The sequence below is a fragment of the Astatotilapia calliptera genome, chromosome 13 (assembly GCF_964374335.1).
Source record: "Astatotilapia calliptera chromosome 13, fAstCal68.1, whole genome shotgun sequence".
In the NCBI taxonomy this organism is placed as follows: Eukaryota; Metazoa; Chordata; class Actinopteri; order Cichliformes; family Cichlidae; genus Astatotilapia; species Astatotilapia calliptera.
The window spans coordinates 19,891,632-19,915,736 of NC_137434.1; the positions used below are offsets into that span (position 1 = coordinate 19,891,632).

The window sequence follows — 24,105 nt, forward strand, 5'->3', positions numbered from 1 at the left end:
ACTGCACATCATGCTGAGATATAACACATTTTCAGACAATAGCTCATTAGGATTTACCTTGTTGGTCCAAAAATACATGTTTATGCTTGTCAAATTGTGTTATCTTTGGCATTTTTCAATGAAAGAAACAAAGTATGACTTTAATGGCAGGTGTCAAGTAATAAAGTGCCTAAAGATATTATTTAAAATTGGTTCTTTGCAAAAATGTATACACAACCCTGGTTCATCCTTTGACTTAAGTGCCGTTTTGAATGATTCTTAGGTAAGTGTTAAGCTGCTGGACTGAAAATGAGTAAAAAAAAAAAAAAGGCAGTCACCGTCCGCAGAAAAGCTTTTAAAGTCTTTCTGAGAGCGTGGAGAACTGTTGCTCAAGACCACTCAAAAAAAAAAAATGTACAAGTCTGGCTCCTTTAAAGCAAAATATAAATAAATGAGGGGTGGCTCAAGACTTTTGCACAGTACTGTATACTCAAGTAATGTTTCAGTATTTTCAGTTGTATTTGACTGGATTAATTAATGGAAACATAAGCACACACAGCCAAAAAAAACAAGAGGCCAGTCATTCTTCAGCATGCTAACATGTTTTAGCATATTTCTCAGAAAAGCTAAAAGAAAACCATTTCACAGAAAAACCAACTTAAACAAAATATAATATATATGTTCAGATGTCTTTAACCATCTGCAATTGTATCTTGATTAATGAATATAGTGTCCGCATCTAAAAATGAAGCGTGGTTTGATCCTTGTCCACCAGAGGTCACTGCTCAACTGCTGATGTTTCTGTCGTTTCTCACTGTGGAGTATCGCCAGTGTATGAATTCAACATTAAGGTCTATCTAAACACAAATCCTCATATTTGCTTGAAATCTGTTATTTGCGGTGTGTTCAAAAATCAGAAAGCATTAAAGAACCTTCTTATCAGTCATGCCAGAACAAAATCATTACTGCATTACAGCTAAGCCTGTTTCATCCTTTACACAACCATGTCGTTTTGGCTTTCACTGCTACAGAAAAATCTAGCACTACAAAAGCTTATATCCATTAGGCAATGCTGACATGATGCAGCACAGCTGAAGGATGTGGAAGCATCCACATCCTTCAGCTGTTAGGGGCCTGTGGCGAATGAATGATATATTTAGGACATGCGGTGTCAGACAGATCCATTTGGCTTCCCTTATGATCGAGCCTTCAGTCTCTAACATAACCAGAACAATGAATTCACTGTCAGTCAGGTGAGATGTGAAAAATGTGAAGAGATGTCTCCAATCTCTTACAGATAATTACACAATTATGACAGTCTCGGTGTGTGAGTGTGTGTGTGTGTGCGCACAAAAGACAGACAGAGACAGAGAGAGAGAGCGAAATGGTGTGTGCACGTGTTTTTCCATGATCTTATTCAATATGAGCTAAAATTGAAAGGCTTATTTCTTCTTTGCCACTGTGTAGGCATGCTGGGAACTGTTTTGCCTTAGGCCTCCCTTTCATTTTTAAGAAAACTGTGAATCTACAGTAAATCACAGTCGTGTGGTTTACTGACACAGCGAGCAACTGTAGAAGAAAGTGTGATGTCAAATCGCTCTGTAAGAGAATATTTTATTTCCTGGTGAAATGGAGCAGTTATGATGCCAGTGTGACCTTCCCACCTCTCAAATGAAGCCATTAGCTGGGCCCAACCACAGAGACTGAGAGAAAAGGAGTGTGTTCACCCTAACAAACACTGTGTGCTTTAGAGGTTTCATTTCATCAGAAATTCTCCAACCCACACACACACACACACACACATATACATGCACACACAGGGGGGAGCCCAGCTAAGACTCACAGCAGGGTCTGATAGCACAGTGTAGAGGGTGGCTGGTTGTGAATGCTGGCTGAAATTTCATTTCAGCTGTTGTGTAGTACTGTAAGAGAAGCATGATTGCATAGCAGGGGTGTATGGTCAGGAAGCAAGCTATAATTATTCCCCCTACCTGAGCTTAGCCTTCTCAGCAGTGAAGCTGATGGAAGTGAAAGCCAATTTGGCAGCCTGCGTCTTACCTGAGTGATGCTGAGCTGTTCTTAAAAGAGAAGGGAGGTCTAAGAGTAGACAGATATGTTTTTGATCTTCAGGAGCTAGCGTAGCATTGTTGTTTTTCTTGTCTTGCAGAAAATTCTGGATCAGGTCCTGCAAAGATAAATCGGACACCGGCGAATGGGGATACTTCACTGACCACTTACTGCATCTTCAAGCTTAACACTTTGCAATAATAATTACTGTATAACTCCTTTAATTTCTTACTTAAGTCATGCTACATGTATGTCATTTGATGTTGTATTTTGCATCCTGTAACCAGAAAAAAACGATATTGCAGATATTGTCACCAGGCTTTTATTAGTTGAGGATAATGTATTTTGGCTATTATCTGTTACTGATATGATTCAATCTGACACTAAACAGAGATGCCAGATTATTATTAAATAGGCAATTTTGTAAAAGTAGTCTGCAGGTGGAAATTGCATGAAGTGAAATCTGTGTGAGATCAATTGTGTGCAAACAATAACAAAGCCCACACACCCCACCTACCACCGACAATTGCTCATTACCGACAAATGTGATGAGTTTGTCAGTTGTCAGGTCTTTTTTGCTGGTCAAATAAACATGCAGCAGTCAAACAAAACAGACATAATCATCTAAATTGAGCAGTTTCGTTCCTGATGGTTTTCTTCATTGGATATATCTTTTTCCACAAATGTCGCTCAAGGGCTGCAAAATAAATTGAATGTATCCCTCGGACATTCTGCGTTAAAGTTATTTTACAGGAAGTCAAGCCTTGGTGCTTTAACCAGAAAACCTTGGCTGTCATTGTTACTGTACAGTAGGTGTTCATAAAGCAGGAGAGGGAGGCTACGTTTCGTCATTGACTTCACATGTGCCTGGAGGCCTGTGGAACCTCCCATCCGGAACAGTGGAATTTCAAGCTAATCGAACTCAGGAGACTTGCAGCACCCGTGAAAGGGGCCTTTGTCACACAGCTCCAAACCAAAGATGACATTGTAATAAGAGAGGAGACTCCTGAGCACAGCCTGGGACCGCAGACCACATATACCTTGTAAAGGTGACTGACAACTCTGTGGCATTTAAACAGTGCCTGCTGGGATGAGGAGAGAAGACGGGAAGGACATGTGCTGCAGGAAAAACACAGTATATTCAAAGAGTAAATTCTTTGGTGAGTCAGTTGCTTTGGAGTAAATGCAAAATGTTACGTTAAATGTTTAATAAAGGTTAAATTTGCTTACTGCTGTATTTCATTCTCCACTAGGATTAAAGTGATTAATTAAGGCCCTTAGGTGCAGTAAACAGCATCAATAACTACTGACTTTACTCCTGCCTGTGTTGTCAGGTCAGCAAAGCCATTTTGCAAAAGTAATGCGCATGGGAGAAATGTCCTCCTGCCATGTAGACTGGTTCCAGTTGATGAACACATACTGACAGGCAGTCGTATAAGAGGAGACGAGTGCTTGTCAGTCAGCCCGTCTCTCTCTGAGGCATCATGTGTCTGTATGTCACAGCGTTATCTCCGCAGAATGTGTACTATGTGCTCTGAGGCCCTTCAGCTGGCTTCCCAATGGCTTTGACTGACTCAACAGCCCTGAGGGGTAAGACTGATATGGCAGGCTTAGAAAGAAGTGAGCTTACAGTGCTAAATGTGTATGTGCATGTAAAGCCACTCATTACAAGCGTTTAGTCATTAGGCATATCCCTAGCAGGCATACTATTTGAAAATCTAGCCTCAATGACATCATGTGTTTTTATATTTAGGTGTATTAAGGCATTAAAGCCATCAAAGAATCTCAGGCTGAACAATAGGTAGTCATTTAAAAAGGCAAAACTAGACCTAACGCAGACATAACTCCAGTCAGCTCAGGCAAAGCGATGAAATTCTTCCTCTTTCTCCCTTGCTCTCAGTTTTTCTTTTTTTTTTTTTCAGTTTGTAACCTCAGTGGAAATGTGAAGTGAAATGACGCCTGCGCAGAGATACATCTGTGACTTTTTTGCCTGCAGCACACTCACTAAAAAAGATTAGGCTAAACCACACCAGGTAGCCTGTGCAGAACACAGATGGGGCCTGATTTATGGCGGTTTGTGTGCCTGGGCACAGAGACGGAGTGAAACAGGAAGAGGAGATGATAGGTGACTCATATTTTTTAATATAGATTGTTCTGAGAAATTGAATCATGCTAGTTCGGTCAAGGTCTTACATTTATTCCATCAGTCATTACAATTATAAGTTGTGCAGATAGCTAGGTCTATGGTTTAATGTCACATTATTTCAAATCTTACTTCAAAGTTTGCCACGCAAAAAAAAGACAGAAAACTTATAGGAGCAAATCAGGGCACAACAGGTTTAAAAGGCTTAGTGTTTTAAAAATGTCAGCTCAGAAACCACATGAGTCTGCATTCAAAGATTTTCTTCTACACAACTCATCACAGAATTTCTCACGATCATTTCCAACAAATTACATCCCAAGCGATGCTGTGGTAAAACTCGCTAACCTCCCTTGGGCTCTGCCCTTTTCAGAGCTGAGTTCTGTATCTCACTTGTGTGTATCTCAGCCGCTCTATCATCACATGCTTGAGAAAGTCAGAAAAAAGCCAGTCATCCTAATTCACCCTGGACCCGCTAGATGAAAGAAGACATTTGTCTGTGTTTCAAGGATGAGTAGGAGGACTAAGACTAAATAAGCAAGATCAATATTTGTTGTGTTCATGGAATTAATTGGTTTAAATCTGTCTGCAATTATTTGTCGCTGACATATAAAGAAATGTTTAAATGTGCAGATTACTTCCATGCAGAAGCGGTTGGAGAAAAGCCACATTTGTGTATCCTGGTAACATGCTCTGAGAAATATACAGAAATTCAAACACACTGATCTGGTTTTTATGTTTCCTGTTAAGTTGTGAGAAGCCAGCAAAAGAGAGCTTGAAGATTAATAAGAGGAAGATATGCACAGTAGGTTACATTATATTCTCTGCAAAATCTTTTCTTTACAGCCTACGCACATTCCTTCTCAGAAGCAGACTGTTCAAGACAAGGCTGTCTGATTTCTTTAGACTTGTAACTCAATTCATTAATTTCACAATTTTATGTAAATTCACATTTTTTTATTTATTATAAACTTTCATATATTTTTTTTCTCCTTATTCGTTTGCTGCTCTAGTTATATTTTTTCCTGAATAACATTGTCAGGGTTTCTGGGTCTTTGACCCAGTATTCTTAGTTCATGTTCACTGTTTATCTACTGCCTGTTCCACTTCCTGTTTTATTGTGTTAGCCTTGGTCTGTGTGCATTATGTTCAGTCCTCTTCCCATTATCATTAGTTCATTATGTTCAGCTGTGTACTCACCGGTCTCTCATTATCATCATTATCACCAGTCTGTGTATTTAAGCCCTCTGTTCTACCCATTCAATGTCGGGTCATTAATGATGTATGTCTGATGTCTATGTCGTCTGCATGTCCAGTCAGTCAGTCAGTCAGTCAGTCAGTCAGTCAGTCAGTCAGTCAGTCAGTCAGTCAGTCAGTCAGTCAGTCAGTCAGTCAGTCAGTCCTTTGTTCATTCGGTCAGCCAGCCATTTCCTCCCTCTGTACTGTTTGCTCACTCCTTCGGCAATAAGCATCCACCTTCACCTACCTGCCTGTGAGTCCAGCGTTTGGGTCCTCCTTCTCTCATCCACGACACTACCCTTGACAAACATGTTTTGTCATTGTAAGGCTGGCCATATGTCAATGTTTTTTTCCCTTTAAATTCACCTACTCTTTGTTGACAACAAGCTAATTAACTATCACAGACACATAAAGGGCAAAAAAAAGAAAGAAAAACTATAACTAACCAGCATCCCCCCCTGCAGAGTTCAGGGGGAAAATCTATGCATTCATTGATTTACATCATCCACTCGAATGTTCTCTGAACAGAAAGCGCAAAAACGTATATGATACTGCTATTAGTAAATACATTTGCTTATACAGACCAATCCCAGTCCACCAGTAAAACTAACATTGTGTGAGAGAATAGTGCAAACTGCATTAATAAATAATATGTACACTATAAATCTAAGAAAAACAGCTGCATGAAATACTACAGAAGTGTGTGTACAATCATGTGCCTGAAAGCTGTTTTCACCTGTCAAAATACGCAGTTATTATACAGTGCTATATATCGCCGATTTTTATAAAAGATTATGCTAATATAATTATTTTTTATATTTTTAATCTCCAGGTTTCACAAGTGGCTATTGCTGCTTAAGAAAAAAAAATGTCCTTGAATGTCCAGAATAGACTTAGTTGAATGAATATGATTTTTATGGGCGAAAATATCAGATAATTTCAGTGGGCTGGCAGCAAACTCATTAAAATTGTTAATGATTGGTTTTGGGGTGAACTCGTTTCGGTTTCTATTGTGAAAAAGTTCAAGAACCACTGGTCAGTGGATTAGGTTTGACTCCGTTATAGGTAAAGGGAAACAAAGAACGACAGCGGTCTTAAACGCAGATAGACTTTAGGACCCAGAGGCGTGTGAAGAGCACATGGCAAACTGTAGCTGCTCTGGGTCTAGAGGGGATGGCAAGTCCGCTTCACTATACTCTCCAACAGTCTCCTCTCATTCTGTCTGTGCTGTCGCTTTCTAACACCCTCCTCACATCAGCAACACCCTTTCCCAGAAACATTTAGCTAACACTTGCCGCTTATCTCTCGTTTCCCCCCTCACCGTTGTCCACCATATGTTTGGTGTTGCATGGAAAAGTTTCTGAGAGCTTCTTTCTTGGAGTGACAGCCTGCCGCATCTTGTTGGGAGTCTGGGTGGTGAAGTCTGTTTTCCTCCCTTTTCTTTTTCCCTCACACTCACTGTGAACTGCTTTGACCCGTATCTCCATCCTGTCACCAGTGTTGAAGCATCTGGTGGTAGCTACGTTAATAACGCAGTCTGACCGGAGCGCTTTTCCTCATTTCACCCTACCGAACCCGGGCATGATGCGAACCTGGAGGCGGCGGAAGAACTTTGGCTTGCTGATCCTCGCTCTCCGAGTCTGGTGCCTGTCCACGGCAGCAAAACATGCTGACAGCATGGTTTACAACATAGAGAGGGGTGAGTGGATATCTTTATTGTGAATATCAGTGCTATCACTCAGCGGGCTCATTGTCATGTACAGCTGCAGATGCTCAGCCACAGTCTGGTAACGTGATTTTCAGTGTTTGCACATTTTATTTATTTCTCTCTTTACAAAAAAAGCCGTTTCCTAGTCTCAAGCTGCGCATTTTACACATAGGCTGGGCAGAAAGGAAATTGGTTTTTTTAACATCAGTTTTCGTACTCAGATGGAAAAACAATAAAAGGAAGTCAGACTGCTGCGGATGAACAGATAGTTTGACATCCAGGAGGATGCAGCTTCATCTTTAGCCTGTAAACATAAACCCAAACAGGATGTCTCCTGAATGAATCAGCCACTGATTATGGGGTAGTCTGTGTATGGGATTGAGCACGTGACACAGTACAAATTTGTGCGTGTGGATGTGTGGATGTAATAAGAGAAAAGGAAAAGGAACAAAAATAAATGCCACCCACTGTTAAACGTAAGGAGCTATTCAAATATAGATATTTTTGAGGTGATCAAGCATGCTGAAGTGATAAATAAGAAAATACAGGCCATATAAGGTTAAAAGTGCACTACTGAAACAATACCACATGCTACCATCACAGCTGGAGCAGCTAATACAGATGTACAGTGCCAACAAGTCAATAATAAGCTTTCATGAAAGAGAAGTAGAAAGATTCAGCTCATGAGTTGTTTGCTGTCCACATCAGCCAGCTGTCGGATCATTAAAGCTGCCACACACTGGGTTAGTTAAAACAGAAATGCAGAGAGTAAAACAGTTGTAATGGGTTGCGTGAGCGTTGAACTAGGGCAGGCTCTTTTGTGGCAGCAGTCAGATACAGTAATGTTGGATATTGACTTCAGCCTCTATGTGAAACGTTTGTCACAGTCTCCCCCCACCTTGGTGGGGGCTCTTGCTACAGCGCTTTTAGTCATACTACAGTTTGTTCGAATGGAGGCAGAGAGGGGTTTTTTTGTAGCAGACTCTTTTCATGTTCTCCCAAAATTGGGATAGACTAGGATAGACTTGGTCTATCCTATTAAAAATTATGATATAAACGTGCACAACACAATTTTTGACTTCTGAATTTTTAATTTATTTTGTTATTTATGGTGGTAAAAAGAAGACCAGATGTGCTGTAGTCATGTTCTCCATCCAGTAGCTGTAAAAGTTATGTCTATTCTCAGATTGGTAGCAAAAAAAAGGAAATAGTGTGAAGGTGTTATACAGCTACAAAGTCCAGAAAGGAAGGATTTAGAAAGGACTGGTTGGGTTGACAAAATATTGACCTTTGACATGGGATACTGATGTTTGCTTCCCACTTCCTAACAGTCACATGAATCTCTTTTAACCAGTGCCTCCCCACGTTAAATGATTATTTTGTTTTCTTTTTTTTGTAAAGAAATGTTGTCCTGTTTTGTTGTTCTTATGTGGAAATAACAAATTACGTAGGCGTGCACTGTAAGTAAAAGATTGTCACATTGGCCGGACACAAAAATCATGTCATAAATATCCATTTAGTCAAAATGGTTTGGCTTAACAGTGGCCTAAATCCATCATAACTGGATACTTGACTTAAGCCAGATTTGTGATGAGCCCTGCCAGAATCGGTCAAACTTATGCCAGTGCAGTGATTTCACACTTCTCCAGTGCTAGCCTTAGTGTTGCTGCTGACTGAAACTGACTCAATCCTTTTCTGTACCCCCCGGAAAAAAAAAAACTCTGCGGCTAGTACCTCTGTTGCCAAATCTGGCAGTCCTATATGGATCAGATCAGCACTGACTGACATTCGGCCTTCCTGTGCCAACACTCAGCTGCAATCAGCAACCTGGACAGAGTTCAGAAACTGTTGTGTTGTCATTTAGTGAAATAAGTGATGCATTAGATAATGAGGACATTCTCTGTAGTGGTATTGAAAGTGCCTGAGCGAGCATGTCCAAGGCTTTGAAGCCAGTAATAATGCATATTTGAAGACATGTGCTACAAATAAAATAGTAATATTCACCAAAAAGTAGGGAAAAAGTGTCAAAAACTTTACATTTAAGTTCCGCAGATTAAAATTAATCTGTTTAAAGGTTTTGTGCTATGAATGCAGTCTTTCATCGTACTGTATAATCATTTGCTTTGTCATACTCCCATCCCCTCTGATTAAAACTTTGACTGACAGCTCAGGAAGTGATTAGAATAGTAACATATTTCATGTTTAAGCTGGGAGATCAGCTTCTTTGTGAAAGTAGCTGTAATTAAATTTTGGTTGCACAGTGTTTAACAAGCCTACAAAGTAAAACTCAGGTTATCAGTAGTTGACTCAGCCTTCTGCTTGTTAGCCTTCGGAAAGCTTGTTTATATTTATGACTGGAATATTGAGTATGTTTGAATAACCATTTGTGTTTTCTTGTGTGAAGTGCTACGGCCCTTCAGGGCTCAGTTGTCTTCTGAACTTTTATAGCAAAAATAAAATAAAAGTCCCATAAGGGCGAGAATCAAGCAGGCCGTGTTTGTAAATCTTTGATGAATCGTTCTGTCTATTGCTTTCTCTCTCTGCCTGACTTTCTTTGTCTCTCGTCTGCATATCAACTGGTTTTCTAAGGGTCTTTTTTTTCCCCTTTTTTCCGGGTGGAGGAAACTCAATAAATAATTAGAGACAGAACCAAATGACCTGGATTAGATTTGAGGATATCAGCTGGTCAGACTGACTGCAGCTTCAGACAGAATTAATTAGAAAGATTAAAATGTCTGTTTTGTCTAAACAAACAGACAGCGGGGAGAATAAAACCTACCCCGAGTGCCCTGAAACACACAATAATGTATGCACAGACTCCTTGGTCTCCGAGGAGCATCGGTCACCTTTCAGCACAGTTTCCTGGGAAGTAGCTCTAGCCCATTCTCCAGTCTGTGGTGGAATGCTGACTATCGTCTGTGTGGGGAAAAAAACAACAGGTTTCTGTAAAATCCATTTAGGAAATAACCTCATCCTGGTCTGTCTCTCAAGCCCCTCCATAAGCTGTCACTTGACATTTTGAGGACAGGCTGGCATTGATCTGTTGGCCGCGAGGGAAGGCCACGCACAGTTAGAGTTGTCTCCCTCTGTTAAGCATCATTGGTCATTATAGCCATCAGTGTGATTTAGCTTCCTCCTGCTCTGCCTGTGGATGCTACAGATACATAATAGATATGCTGATGTCATGCGAAGGCAACTTAACACAGCGGTACACAAAAAACAGCAGTCACAAGCGACTCGGAATCGAATATGTATACATGGAATAATTCCTGATTTTATTAAGAAAGAACAGGGTGAAAAAAAAGAGAATATGTTAGCGATGTATTGTGAAACTGTGAGAAATCTGGGTGTTAGACAGCATCAGAGCTACAGACCACCACCTAAAGAGCTCTGACAAACAGCAGTCAGTCATGTGTGTGATGGATAAGAGTGGGTGCATTTCTCTCCAGTCTGCATTATCCTTTAGAGAACCAAAAAAAAAGACACTGAGACAGGTGAGAAAGCAGTCAGTCACCTACATTTACCGCAGTGATTGGATGTGTCAGACCGCCTGTGATGCTTACATATTTTAGTGGGACACTTTCCCCTGCACTGAAGGAAAAAATCTTTATAGTGGAGCAAAGAGAGGAAGAAAGGAATACTGAATAGGTGCAAAATAGGATGGGAACATGGAGTCGCTCCTGTCACCACTGTGAACAGCGAGCTGTTATTTATGCTAGAATGCAGAAGAATGACAGATTTCTGAGAAGTTTAAACATGCAGTCGTCTCTGCTCGCGTCCATAATGAATACGTGGCTGGCTGGAAGTGTAGCACAAATGGGAAGTGTACAAAAGAGCTAGTGAACATATGATTTCTTGAGAGCAGCGGTTCCTTGTTTGTTTCTTTTCCTTTGACCAACCATCCCTCTGAAGAAATATTAGGTTTCACTCAGATGAGAGAAGCATGGAAGTGGACTGATGCAACAACATGATTCAGGTTTGAGACTCACGCAGCTGCACAGCAGGCTGAACCATCAGGTTGCCCTACATCAATAATTTCACAACAGAAAGGTCACCACACCTCCATGTCAGCCTGTTTACCTTGAGATGTTGGTTATTGGATCCAGTCATGCTCTTCAGCCAATAGCCGTTATATCCTGAAGCTTTTCATGGAAGGAATTGAAGGTGTTTTGAGAGAATAGTATATGAAGAACACTTTTTTTTTTAGAGACATGTGAAGCAGAATTGGCTCTGCTTTCTCCACAGAATTTGGGACCTCTTGATCTTTGTCTTATTGGAGTGCCCATACTTGAATTTCCTTCCTTCAAGAACACAAAAGGTTTTGCTGAGTGTTTTGTTTTTGTTTTGTTTTTGGTAAAAATTTAGCACACGTTGAATCACTGATTACATAATTGCATATTCTGAATGAATACAATCATTCAGTCCTTTCCACACATAGAGTGGGCTGCTTAGGTATATTAATGGCCACCCAAATATGCACTGTGAAATGTCTGAAATGTTATTTTTTTTAATAATCTGAAAGAATTGCACGTTAGACCTGTGATGTTAGGCCTAATGTGTAGCTTGCCTTTCATCTTATAGAAGCTAGGAAAGGCTCCAATTGCCCCATTAGCTGCATAACAGGGTAAAAAAAATGCATGTGTCATAAGATTAACGCTACATAGAAAGTTATTTTCGGCTGCTTCCTTGTCACACGTGGTCGTCAGAGCAGGTTTCTCTTCATGTTTGTTTTGGGATTTTACACCAGATTTTTGACACAATCGGGAAAACTGGAAACTGAGAGGGATAGCATCCTTGCTCTTATTTTGAAAGGCTGAAATGGCTGCTAAGGAGTTAGCCTTAGCCTTATGTTGCTCAGTCATCGTATTTGTCAGAGCCCCAAAAATATAGCTATAGATAGCAGCTATTTGCTGGTATATGTGGTACCATATATATGCCGTTTATGACAGCCAATAAAGGAAAATTAAAAAATGTCGAAGACACAGAAGAAATAGAATTTAACTTGTTATAGACATTATATACTATACTACAGTCTCACTGAAGCGGTGCTTGGAGATTAAAGTCAGGAGATCACCAGAATCAGTAGAATCGCTCTCTGGTTACTATTAATCATTTCAGGAGTTGTAGACAGGAATAGGGTCAGTGATTAAGGAACTGACCGACTGACCAATTGACTAAGATTATCATTGTAATAACAAGCTGCTAGCATTACTGATATTTTGTTAAACCTTGTCTCCCCTGCTGATGGCTTTTGGGTGACCCAGGATGTGTGATAAATTCCAGTTAATCCCTAAATCCCCCGAGCTGAAATCCCTATAGCTCTGAGACATAATGCCCAAATCTGTGCAAGACAAGACGGGAATTGGCTATTCCACTGTTGCTCCCACAGGATGTGAATAAGACACACGAGTAAATCTCACTAAACCACGCTGAGAAATCTTGTATTACCATCATTTCACTCTGAGCCAGTGATTGCTCGATCAGAACAATAATGATGTGTGTTTGGAATGGATCTAGGAGGTAACACATCCAGGATTAACACCTTCAGCACTAATTACACCAGTTTGTTATCACAGGAAGAGTGTGCAATGTGGGAACAGATAGTAGGCACTGTTGAATTGTTGGTAATGAGGTAACATTGTAGTTATCTATCCCTGCAAAAGACCCTGGGACACTTTAGAGTGGTCTCTTTCACTGTGTCTAAAAAGCTCATAATGCTTTTCCTCTTTGTTACATTTTAAGCCCATTTATTTTTTCCCTTAGAAATCATAGAAGAAAAATTGCAGGGCTGAAAAACTAGTCAGTCTTACTCAGAGTGCTGGGTAAATCTTTTGATGCATTGTTTAAACAGAAATTTCTTGGGGTTTTTTCTCCTGTAAAAAGAACATCAGTGCTTTATTTTGATCTCAAAGAATTTTTTGTTTGTTTTTTTGAAGTCTTTTTTTTTTAACCAGTGCTCGAGGCATGGCTCTAGTTACAGCAATGCTGGCTTGTCCTTTCATTATTTATTTGGTCCACTGGTTTGGTTCAGAATAAAATATTTCAACAACTTTCTGATTGTAGTTCCGTGGCGGTTTTCATGGCTCCTGAGGTTACATCCTGCTGATACAACCTCTAGGCAGTTTTTTTTATAATGTTATAATAAAATTTTTTATAATGGTACCATGAGGTTGACATTTTTAGTTTTATGTAAAATGTCATGACAGCATTTTAATTTATTGGCATGACCTGTGGTCCAGACATCCATGCTGCTCAAAAGAACAAGTGATGCAATCGCTTTTTACTTTTACACCAAGAGCTGTCAGAGTGTTCCAGTGGAATATATCACCAACCGCATCGACTTATATATCCAAGATGGATTGGATTATGACTAAAAGTACTTGCTAAAGTAAGGACAGTCCTGCCTGTCTCAGCTGTATGCTGTACTTTGCGCAGCAGCAAGATCCTGGGTTCAAAGCCACCCATAGTGAGATTGCCCACAAAAAATCCTTGTTGGCCATGCTGTGGGTTAGCCCATGCAGGCCCCATAGTACTTTTACCTCACAGGCCCACATGAAGGCCCCTATTTTTGTGAGCAACCTCTTCTGGGCTTGCCCATAGAAAACCCATATAGGGCTCCTAAAAGCCTGACTTTTGTCTGACCTGTGTGGTCAAACCCACTCAGATTTCCCTGTCTGCACAGCCCCACCGTTCATCTACACCACCCACTGTGGGTCTGCACAGGAGTATTTGCTGCAAAACTGTTTGCAATAAGAAAACACTATACAGGGAAGTGGAAAAAGCAGCTGATTTAAAACCTCGGTAAATTGGAAGTTAGACTGGATCTTATTGATATACTGCAAAAGAACTCAAATGAAAATATTAGACTGTTAGGGAGAGTGCTTGATAGACAAATACATGTTTGTATATCAAGGATATATCTCCAGTCCAAGTCTGGGAGGAACGACAAATCCACTGTGCGTTACACTGTTAAAGGCATCCAGTGTAAAAATCTGCCAAATCCAAAATGTGGTGCTACCTGCTGCGGTGACCCATTGTGAATGGGCAGCTTACTGTGGGCCCCAGTACTGGCGTGAAATGCAGTGGCACATGTAGGCCCTGCACTGCTGGGCCCGGGTGGGGTCCCAGTAGTGTGTGTGTGTGTGTGTGTGTGTGTGTGTGTGTGTGTGTGTGTGTGTGTGTAAAGACATTTTTATTTACTAAATAGTATTTAGTAAATACTAAGATAAGATAAAACTTTATTAATCCCTCGGGTGGGTTCCTCTGGGAAATTCGGGGGATTAATAAAGTTTTATCTTATCTTATCTTAGTATTTACTACTATAACTTATTACATTTTCTTCAAGATAAAAGTGTAATTTCTAGGAAGGCGTTCATAGTTTGCTTTTGAACATTGCAAATGTGTGGAAATTATGCTGTAGCTTCAGCTTTCTTGTTTAATGCACTTCCATTCTGGGACAATGTGAACTAATGTTGAGCAAGCAGGCCAGTTATACTGCTCAAGATAAAACACCAAATTGAAATATACATTTGTACATTAATCTCTATAAGAGAAGCCTGTCTGTTCACCGAGTGACTTATTTTCCATTGAAAGTCTTTTCTTTGAAGTTGCTTCCACCATCAAACATTAATTCATATGCAGGAAAGTATCTAGCACCTCCGAGAGCTACAGCGCTCCTTTTTTTTTAAACAATGCCATTACTACTTTTGAATGTCTTTTATTAGTCTACGAACATAATATTGAAGTAGGAACTGTAAAATGCTCCCTTTGATGTGTTAAAAAGAAATGCGTTGTAAAAGGAAATAAAAGCTGTAGTGCTGAGTTCTGCAATAAGTCTTACTGAATAAGCTGTAATATGGTAGATGGTCACAAAGATATATTGATGTTATTATATTTTTCTGAGAAACTTCTGATTAAATAAGTGCTAGCACAACCTCACTTTTTAATGTGTTTCTTTATATTGAGACCTATTATTGTGTATAGCGGCCTCATCCACCAATTTTTATAAAGCACTTTCTTTCTAGGCAAGCAATTATATATTTAGAAATCAGCAAATACTATTAAGTCCGGAAACATAGAAACACTGGGTCAAAGACCCAGTACTATGACACTGTGGCTCTCTAAGGGGAGTTACTTTTGGCTGTGCATGGTAACTTCACACCTGTTTTCCAGGCAAACTCATTGTGATGACAGGACCATAAGACGTTACAACGTCTGGCCAAGAAATTGTCTCACACATGAAACTCTGTAAAACCATCTGGTTTAATTCCTTTCACATTCCCCTGATCTCCAGTCCACTCAGCTAAACTAAGCTAACTATCTGCTGGTTATAGCTTCATATTTAACAAAGATGAGATTGATATTGATGCCTTCCTCTAACTCTAAGGAAGAAAGGAACTACTTTAGTACTTGTGTAAATGTACATGCGTGATAGAGATGAAAAATACATAATAAAAAATGAAAAATATCCCTCTTTGAAAGCTTATAATGTGTAATGTACAAAGGTGGAAATGGCCTCGGTATTTCATTCAGAGAAACACTTCTTTATTTGATTTCATATCAGTTAAGGATGAAAAAAGCCAGCCTGCCTACACTTATAACAACGCTCATCTCACGCTCACGCAGGGATTTTAGTTTGGGTCAATGTCTTACCATTTTGTAATCAATAAGGAAAGTCAATACAGTAATCACTCCCAGAAATGGTTCTGGATCAGATCCAGATTTCCATCAAATCCAATTGTAACAGTTGAACTCACCTATGCTGTGTGTTTCTTATCAGCGTTTTGGCAGTTGTCCCTGTGTATGCGCTGGGTGCCGTCATTTTCCTTTTTCAAGCTAAAAGCCTCTTCAGTGATTCACTGTTGGCCAAGATTCACCTTTCTGAGGGCATTTACAGATGATTGGAGGCTTAGAGGGTTGGTTTTGCAGCCGCTGTGCAGATATTGACCAATAAATCTTCACCATTATCAAATCCATAATCAGAGTTCTTATCCTTTGATCAGCTGGCATTAAAGGTCTCTTCTCTGTGTTGAGAAATAACTGAAGTCATGTCTTCAGGCTTTGTTGTGTTTCCTTGATTTTATTTTTAACTCTGCTCAAAGAGTTCCTGCTTGATGACTTTTTCTCTTTGTGTCACGTTGTCTGAAATATTTCGCAGCTCTTCACTTTGTGATTCTTCTGTTTGCATAATAATGAATATTTTTACAGCTTTTTACTATACAACATATAATATATATAATAAACAACCTAATAATAAGTTGATTTGCAGTGAATTATTTATAGAAGACTCTTACTAAGAAGCTGTGGCTACTGTACCTTAAAGATAAAGATGGTTGCACCAAATATTGACTTTCAAGCGTGTTAGAATTGTATAAACTCTTTTTTAGGTAAAAAGGCAAACACAGCCTTATTTCCTGTTTTCCCAGCAAAACATAAAGACGTTAAGTTACACTTAGTTTGTATGCATATGTTGTTTGACGCTAATCTGATTGCAGAAGGTCTCTCAAGTCCCGCTGTGGTGTTCATCTTCTCTTGTGTTTCCTTGAACATTTTGCTTATAGATTGCTAAATGTCCTTCATAAACTCGTTTTGACCTTATGTTTTGTATTCTCTTATCCATCTCACTAGAGGGACCCTATAATAAAATTGCTTGTTGATCAGATACAAAAGCAGCCAGACATATGCATTTTTCAAAAGGTAATCCATGCTGCTTTGGCTGCTTTGCTTAAATCCCTCCACAATATAAACACCTTTCTCAATCAAAAAGATAAATGGACAAAAAGATGTGAAAGTTATCAGAGAAGCCTTTTGTTGCAGCAGGTAAAATACCAAGTCTATGTAATGAGGTAGAGTTTTTCCCAGAGTCCAGCAGCCTCTTCGATTTGACTGCAGTAATTGTGGCTCATTTTGTTTGTTTATGTTTTTGGCTGTTTCACTGCCCTGCTGAGAAAAGTGGACATCGGCCTCTGTTTGAATTCCCATTTCCTACCAGTAATACTCAGCTGTGCAGAATATGAAATAGTGGCAGAAAGAAAAATATATTTGTTAGATCATCAAAACAGAGTTGTCTTTAAAAGAAATCTGGGTTATGAGGCTATTTAAAGAGAGCTTGGGGGAAAGATGATCTTGGCTGCAAAACAGAACTTGTGTTTTTCATGTGTGACCCACAGATAATTCTGCCTTGTGTCCAATATGGGGGTACAACTGTGGTTGGCTTAGCAGTCATGGAGCTCTCAGAAAACATACGGGATTAACCCAGTTTTAGTGTGAATTTAAAAGGTTCCCAAAGAGGATAAAACCCGTGAGAATGATGATGAATGTCATATTTCTCTGCTGTTTGAAGGGAACTTTCTTTTAAGTTTGCTTTGGCAGATGTTGCAAACTGAAGCCTAGCACACACAAAATGCTACAAAAACTCATTAATTCACATATTAAAGGGGTCACTGTACTTCAAACAAAGCGCTTACCAGAACATCAAACGGCATCTAAACCCCCCCGAATTAGGGAGGCTACGTCCAACATTGAGTGAGCACGCTTACTTTACCCAGAGACTGGCCATGTGTGTGGAGGAGAGAAAATGGGCAGGATTAGATTTCACAAAACTCCCTTTGTCTCTTTTTGTGTAGAGACAAATGTAACGAGATGGATGCCTTCAAGGAAAGATTTTCCGTATGTTGCTCTTTATGATGGCAAGCTCGTTAGAATGTGGCTTTACAGAAGAATTAGAAACACTTAGATGTGGGCTGAAAACACATTGTACTAACTAGTTTGTTTTGAGCTCACCCAGGCTTGAAGTCTCCACTCCAAACTGATATTGTTTAAGGATCGCAAACTCATTTAGTGTCAGAGAGCTCTAAATGATTTGTGAGGGACCCTGGTGGAAGTGATGAAGTCTTTAATTAACAAGACGTCTGCCTGGCTTTCCTTTTATAGCTCTTTTTTAATGGCACTCCAGCCGCAGCCTGTGGTCTCAGTCATGCTGCTCCGTCTGTCTAACGTGGTTTTCGTGCACCACTAAAACCAACAAACTACCATCGGCATATGTTCAAATATCCCATTAAATGTAGGAGGTCCCTTTTATGCCCTTGTTAGCTTATTATGTACTGTGGCTAAGTTGAGAGTGTGGGCCACGCTGAGAACACAGACAAGCCGCCGTCACAGACAGTTTGAAGTTGTATGAAGCGTAGTCACGGTGGCACAGGAGTCAGTCTTCAAAGACAAGAATTGTCACCCTTTGAAGAGACAAACGTACCTGAAAATCAAAACACCTCCAGGCGGGAGGAGGAGCAACAAAATATGTGGGATTGTAGCATTTCTGCTCAGTGTACTGCTGAACTCTTGTTGCACTGTGTATAATGTTACACATGCACATGCAGACACGTGGATGCTTTACTGCAAATCTCCAAGGATTAGAGAATATGCCGAGACTTTAGATGTATAGTAAATAGAGGCGGCGCACTCACTCTCAGTTTTACTTTGTTGATAGCGGGAGCGTGAAACCTCAAACAGCCTCTCCCCTCCCCTTTTAACACTCTCTATTCAATCCTCTATGGGTTTGTAACATTTATTGGGCTACACAGGAATCCTGCTGGGCTAGCAACAGCACAGACATGCTCTGTAAGGCCGTTAGGGACAGCCAAGTCTTCTGTGGAGCTGAGAGAGACACTGAGAGAGCAGAGGGAATTGTGACTGATTCCCACATTTTGCTCCAAGCATTGATATGGTTTACTATACTTCATCTTATGCTATACACAGTAGGTTTCTTTCTGTCCCAAAAGAGCAATCTTTTAAAAACTAATTAGCTTAACCAGTTTCTTACTTTGGTAATTTAGCTCTATTACAAGTTTGGAAGAGGAGTAAAATGATATGTGGAAAAGAGGAGGAAACAGCACAGTATGGTGCTCGTTCCTGAACTACTATACAAAGTTGGATACATATATATATATATATATATATATATATATATATATATATATATATATATATATATATATATATATATATATATAAGAAATGGGAAAGACAATTTCATCCTACCTTTTTTAGAAAAAAAAACCCATTCCCATCTGGGGAAATATTGCAGAAGAAGAGTTATAAACTGCGTGAGAGCATCTATTATTGATGCTCTGTCTGTGGCTGTGGTCTTGTTGCAAGGGTCCTTTGGGGGATAGCATATCTACTCGCAGGAACAGGAGTGAGCTTTTACTCTTTCTCTGCAGCACCGACCACAGTCTTTAATAGTGTTCTGCTCTGCTGTGTGTCTGAGCCTTCCAAGCTTTTGTTGCATTAATGGTGTCCTTGAATTATTGAGGATATTACACAGCAGCTTTGACCCACATTTCTGACCCCTTTGTTTGCAATCTGTATTGTTTGTAGCTTGATGCTAAATTTCAAGCTAATCTGTGCTGATGATCTTTTCACAGGAAGTAGTCCAGACAAGGCCGAACAGAGCGGGGAGGCAACCAGGCCGCAAACTTATGAGACCGCCATACCTCTGTTGCTGAAGGGCAAAGAGCGCAGACCTCTCAGTCAACTCACATCTGGGGTAAATACTCTCAAAACCATTTAGCAGAAATAGCTTATTGGTAATAAGCTGACTCAGCCAGATACTGAACTAATGTCAGTGTGCTTTTCAGAGTGCAGCCAAGTATAGATGTCTGGCTTTTTGTTTAACATAACCACAGTATATGATTCCTTCCTCTGTTGCCTCCATCTGTTGCCTGTCTATTTAATTTCTTTTGGTAGAGAAGTCCCCTCTTTTGCTATGTTTTCCCTCCATGTCATGCCCCTTTTTGTAGTTCTTCTCCTTCCATGCTATCGGCTTTGTTTTGAACATGTCCTCATTTCTTTGTTAAATATGAGCTTGCCACACACTAGACACTACATATTGTGAACTTATTGCTAAAAGCTCTGTAACAGCTTGTAAAGAGTGTCATTTCGTTCATGTACTACACATTATAAGCTAGATTAAAAGATATATACAAATCATCCCTCTCTGGTTTCTCTAAACATGCCTTCTCAGGCTATGAAACCCTGTCTGTTCCACTTACTACAGCTGGAAAGGGAAATGTTTGAAATTTGGCATCTCTACCGCAACTTAAGGAAACTTTCCAGAGGAGGGAAATGTGTAGGTATTCAGAACTCCCTGAGCAATCAAACACTTTTCCTCGTGCAGGGAAGTCACCATCTGAACGATTTGTTTTGTTTAGGATTTTTTTCCCAGCGTTATGTGCCTGCCTCACAGTCAGTCATCACAAAAATGTCACATACTGTGGGGAAGTGAAACTACGTTTTATAGCCTTAATCATTTTGAGCTACATTAGCCATATTTTTCTATCACCTACTGTGCTGATATAAGGCATTTTTGTTAAGGCGAGACAATAGTTAAAGCAGCCTGCTGTCCCATATTAAACTTACTACAAGGGTAACTTGTGATTGTCTTATCAGAGACTGCAGTAAAAGTCACAACACAGAGGCAGATTTATGCACACACTGGTCATTTTGTTGGGTATACTTCGCTGTTCCTATTGTCTTCAGTCGTGCCTAAATTCTTCATGGCACAAATTAAACAAGGTGTTGGAAACATTGATCATTTCATCAGAGATTTTGGTCAATATTGACATCATAGCATCACACTCTGCCCTAGATTTATCAGCCTTGTTGTAAATTCCTCTTCCATCACCTCATAGTGATGCTCTTGTGGATTTAGAGCTGATGACTGTGCAGGCCGTTTGACTGCACTGGATTCACTGTCATGATCAAGAAATCAGTTTGAGATGATTTGAGCTTTGTGATGTGGTGTGTTGTCCTGCTAGAAGCAGCAATATTCAAGGAAGCTGTGGCATTTAAGCAGCTCAGCTGGTACTGAGGGGCCCGAAGAGTGCCAGAAATATCTCCCACAAATCATGCAAACAGCAGCAGCCTGAACTGTTGATACAAGGCAGCATGGATCCATGCTTTCATGTTGCTCATACCAATGTCTGACCCCATCTTCTGAATGTTGTAGCAGAAATCTATTCATCAGACCAGGCAATATTTTCTAGTCTTTTATTGTTCAGGTTTTGGGAGCCGTTGTGCATTGTAGCCTTAGTTTCCTGTTCTTACCTGCAGGAGTCACAATACTTGTGGTCTTCTGTTGCTGTAGCCTATCTGAGAGATGTTATCTTACTGCTGGTAATAGTCCGCTGACATCTGCCATCAACAAGGCATTCTCACATTTTCACAGGCATCTTCAGGCTCTGCTTAGATGTATATTACATATTTGTATCGATACGCAGCTGAACAGGTGTAAAATGGTCAGCTACGGTATACCTGCCTTGTGTGCCAAGTAGAAGTTTTCTTGGAGCTGTAAAGTATTGCAGAATTATGACACATTGTCTTTGTTGCACAGTAGACATGACATGAATTGTCCACACACATACTTGCAGACACACAGCTTCAGACTGGCCAGCAGAGTATTTCCCCGAAGGCATCGGTCAGCTATCCTAAGAAATGTCACTGTGAAAGAGCACTCTGTTGATCTAAAATATCAGCTGATGAAATATAAATCCATTTCTGCTTAGTGTGAACATGTCTGACCCTTTTTCCTCTCTGCTAGCTTACGTTCATGAATCCTTTTTTACAAAACTGAGGCTCTAAAGCATGGAACTTCTTTGCCTCTGTTTTGCCTTAAGGACGATGCTAATTTTCAGAAAAGCATTAACTCACCTTAAAGCTATATTTTGGAAATTGACATTTTAATATTTGATAGAGGATTCAATTTTTAAATGACACTTGCAGCCATTCGTCATTAACACCAAACCACTCACGTCACGTAATCATTACAGCTGTTGCGACACTTTTTCTCTTCCAAAAAAATCAAACTTACGTTTTGGACCAAGTCTGAAATACTGTCAAAATACATTATTGCAGATTTTGTGTTTTTATACACCAGTGACAAAAAGTCCCATTTTAACTGAGGCTTTATCAATTTATTGCAAACAAACCTTGTCAGAAGCAAAGAAGCAACATGTCATTGAGTGACATGTGGTTTCCCACACAACACCATTAATTAGTCCTCCTCCTTGTTCCATTATTCTTTTGCAAAACCTAAACCAATCCACTGTCAAAGCATCTTAACATTGTCTGTTTTTAGACACATCTTCATGCTGAAAAATACACTGTTTCCTGAGTTGTCTCAATATGCTGTGAAACATTAAACAGCAACAGTACAGTTTCCTCAGTAACAGTAACAAATCCCTTCACTATATTATTCATTGTAATTCTATTCAGTGGATTTGTTTCCATTAAAGGCTTAAGGATTGTCATGGTATAAATGGAAGTTGATTCCAGATTTGGGAAGTGAATGATGTGGAAGTTTTCTTCCTGTTCCTCTAGCACTATTGTGCCTTGCCCCATCCTGCTTTGTGCACGAAAACGTCAGTTGAACCTTCACGCACGTCCACAGACAGGATTGGTGATTTCTGGGCATGACCTCATATCTTTTTGTGTTTCAGAGATATCCTGCATCGCTGCAGCTGCTGGTGCCCGCAGAAGGTGAACAGCTGATCCTGTTGCTGGAGAAAAATGAGTGAGTTTTTTCTTATGACTCATTTTAATACTCACCGGGTGCGTTGAGTTAGAAGAAACTGCATGTTTAGTATGCTAATCACACACAGAGTCAATAGATAAACCATGCTCCTGACCATTGCTTCCTCGAGTTACATATGCAAGAGGACAAGACATTGTGTGGGTCTAGGATACGGTATAGTGTATTCAAGGAGGGAGAAAATAATATGTCCCCTTGTGATTGGATTCTTTTATCGTTCAGTCTCTTGGAAGGGCTAAGAGATGAAAGCTGATAAAGAATAAGGCAGCACAGAGCTCAGAGGACATGCTCGTCCTCCCCTTCTTTGCTTTTCAGCATCTCTCATCACTTCTCTCCCTTCCATACTGTGGAAAATAACGCTGTGAACTCTGGAACGAGGGGTGAGGATCATGTAGAGTTCATAAATATGTAAATATAGCCACACAAAGTCACGCTCAAACTGAAATACACTGAGAAGAAATATATATAGAGAGAGGCAAGAAGGATAGCTGTAAAGCCAAAAGAAAAACCAGGTTACATGTCCGGGGGAAATTTAGAATCTTACAAGAATGATTGCATTACCGATTCAGGTCTTGTGTCTGTCAATATTTGTTATTCAGACGGAGTGGAGACATAATATTTTACTCTGCTGCTTTGGGATACGGATATTGACATTGAATTGATAGACTTTGTTCAGAACTGGTGAGGCCCCTTGTCACTGCTAACTCTCAGAACAAACTCAAATTGGACTTTCGAGATTCAAAATGCAGAGCTGTGTGCGAGACAGAAAATGAAAACCAATAACTGTTGTCGAAATTTAGAAATCAAATATCGATTCACATCTTTATTCTCCATTTTAAGGAGCGATTTCAGCAAGTGGTCTATTATGTGAGCAGATGAACAAATGAGTTAGCGTACATCCCCTAGGTACTCTGCCACTCCACGCTTCGATAATTCAAAACACTTGCAAAACAAACTAGAAATCAGCTCATGCTCCTCTCTAGAAGCTAAACGCTCCTTAGAAAAACACTGTCCCAACTAACCCTTCCGTTCCTTGCTCACCATGTGACCTCCTGTAACCTCAGCATCAGCTGTGAGTCATCCGTCACTGGCTGTCACCAGCCTGGAAGCAAGCTGCCTTTCCCATCCGGCGTGTCAGGCCAGATGTGTCCTCTGATATCGCTTCAGCAGTTCAGCCAGCTCAGAACAGGTGGTCTCTGACCTCTACGTGTGCCTGTTATGTCGAGGGCGCATCCGTTGAGTCTGGGGTAGGAGGAAAGATGAGGGCGCTTAGGACAAAAAGTATGTTTGTAGTTTAGTGAAGTCCTTGAGGTTTTTTAGCAATATTTAAGATTCAGACACATCGTCTCTGCTTCCGGCGTTTGGTGGAGGCAGACACAACATGCG

The 24,105-nt window shown here is 40.1% G+C and overlaps 2 protein-coding genes across 4 annotated transcripts in view; both read left to right on the top strand.

Moving 5' to 3' along the window:
• LOC113035212 (uncharacterized) overlaps positions 1–3,275 on the top strand; it is a 20,122-nt gene extending 16,847 nt beyond the window's left edge. The window contains exon 7 of the mRNA XM_026190602.2: positions 2,147–3,275. Coding sequence (XP_026046387.2) covers positions 2,147–2,176 — 30 coding nt within the window. The 3' untranslated portion in view covers positions 2,177–3,275. The remainder of the gene's footprint in view (positions 1–2,146) is intronic.
• Positions 3,276–6,614: 3,339 nt separating this feature from the next.
• Positions 6,615–24,105, top strand: part of adam12b (ADAM metallopeptidase domain 12b) — a 93,835-nt gene continuing 76,344 nt past the window's right edge. For 2 of the 3 annotated variants that reach the window (XM_026189369.2, XM_026189371.2), the window contains exons 1-3: positions 6,615–7,124; positions 19,556–19,677; positions 22,628–22,701. In XM_026189369.2, the coding sequence (XP_026045154.2) occupies positions 7,007–7,124; positions 19,556–19,677; positions 22,628–22,701 (314 nt within the window). In that variant the 5' untranslated portion in view covers positions 6,615–7,006. Of the gene's footprint in view, positions 7,125–18,752; positions 18,887–19,555; positions 19,678–22,627; positions 22,702–24,105 lie in introns of those variants that run through there. The other variant, XM_080287979.1, reaches the window with a different exon arrangement.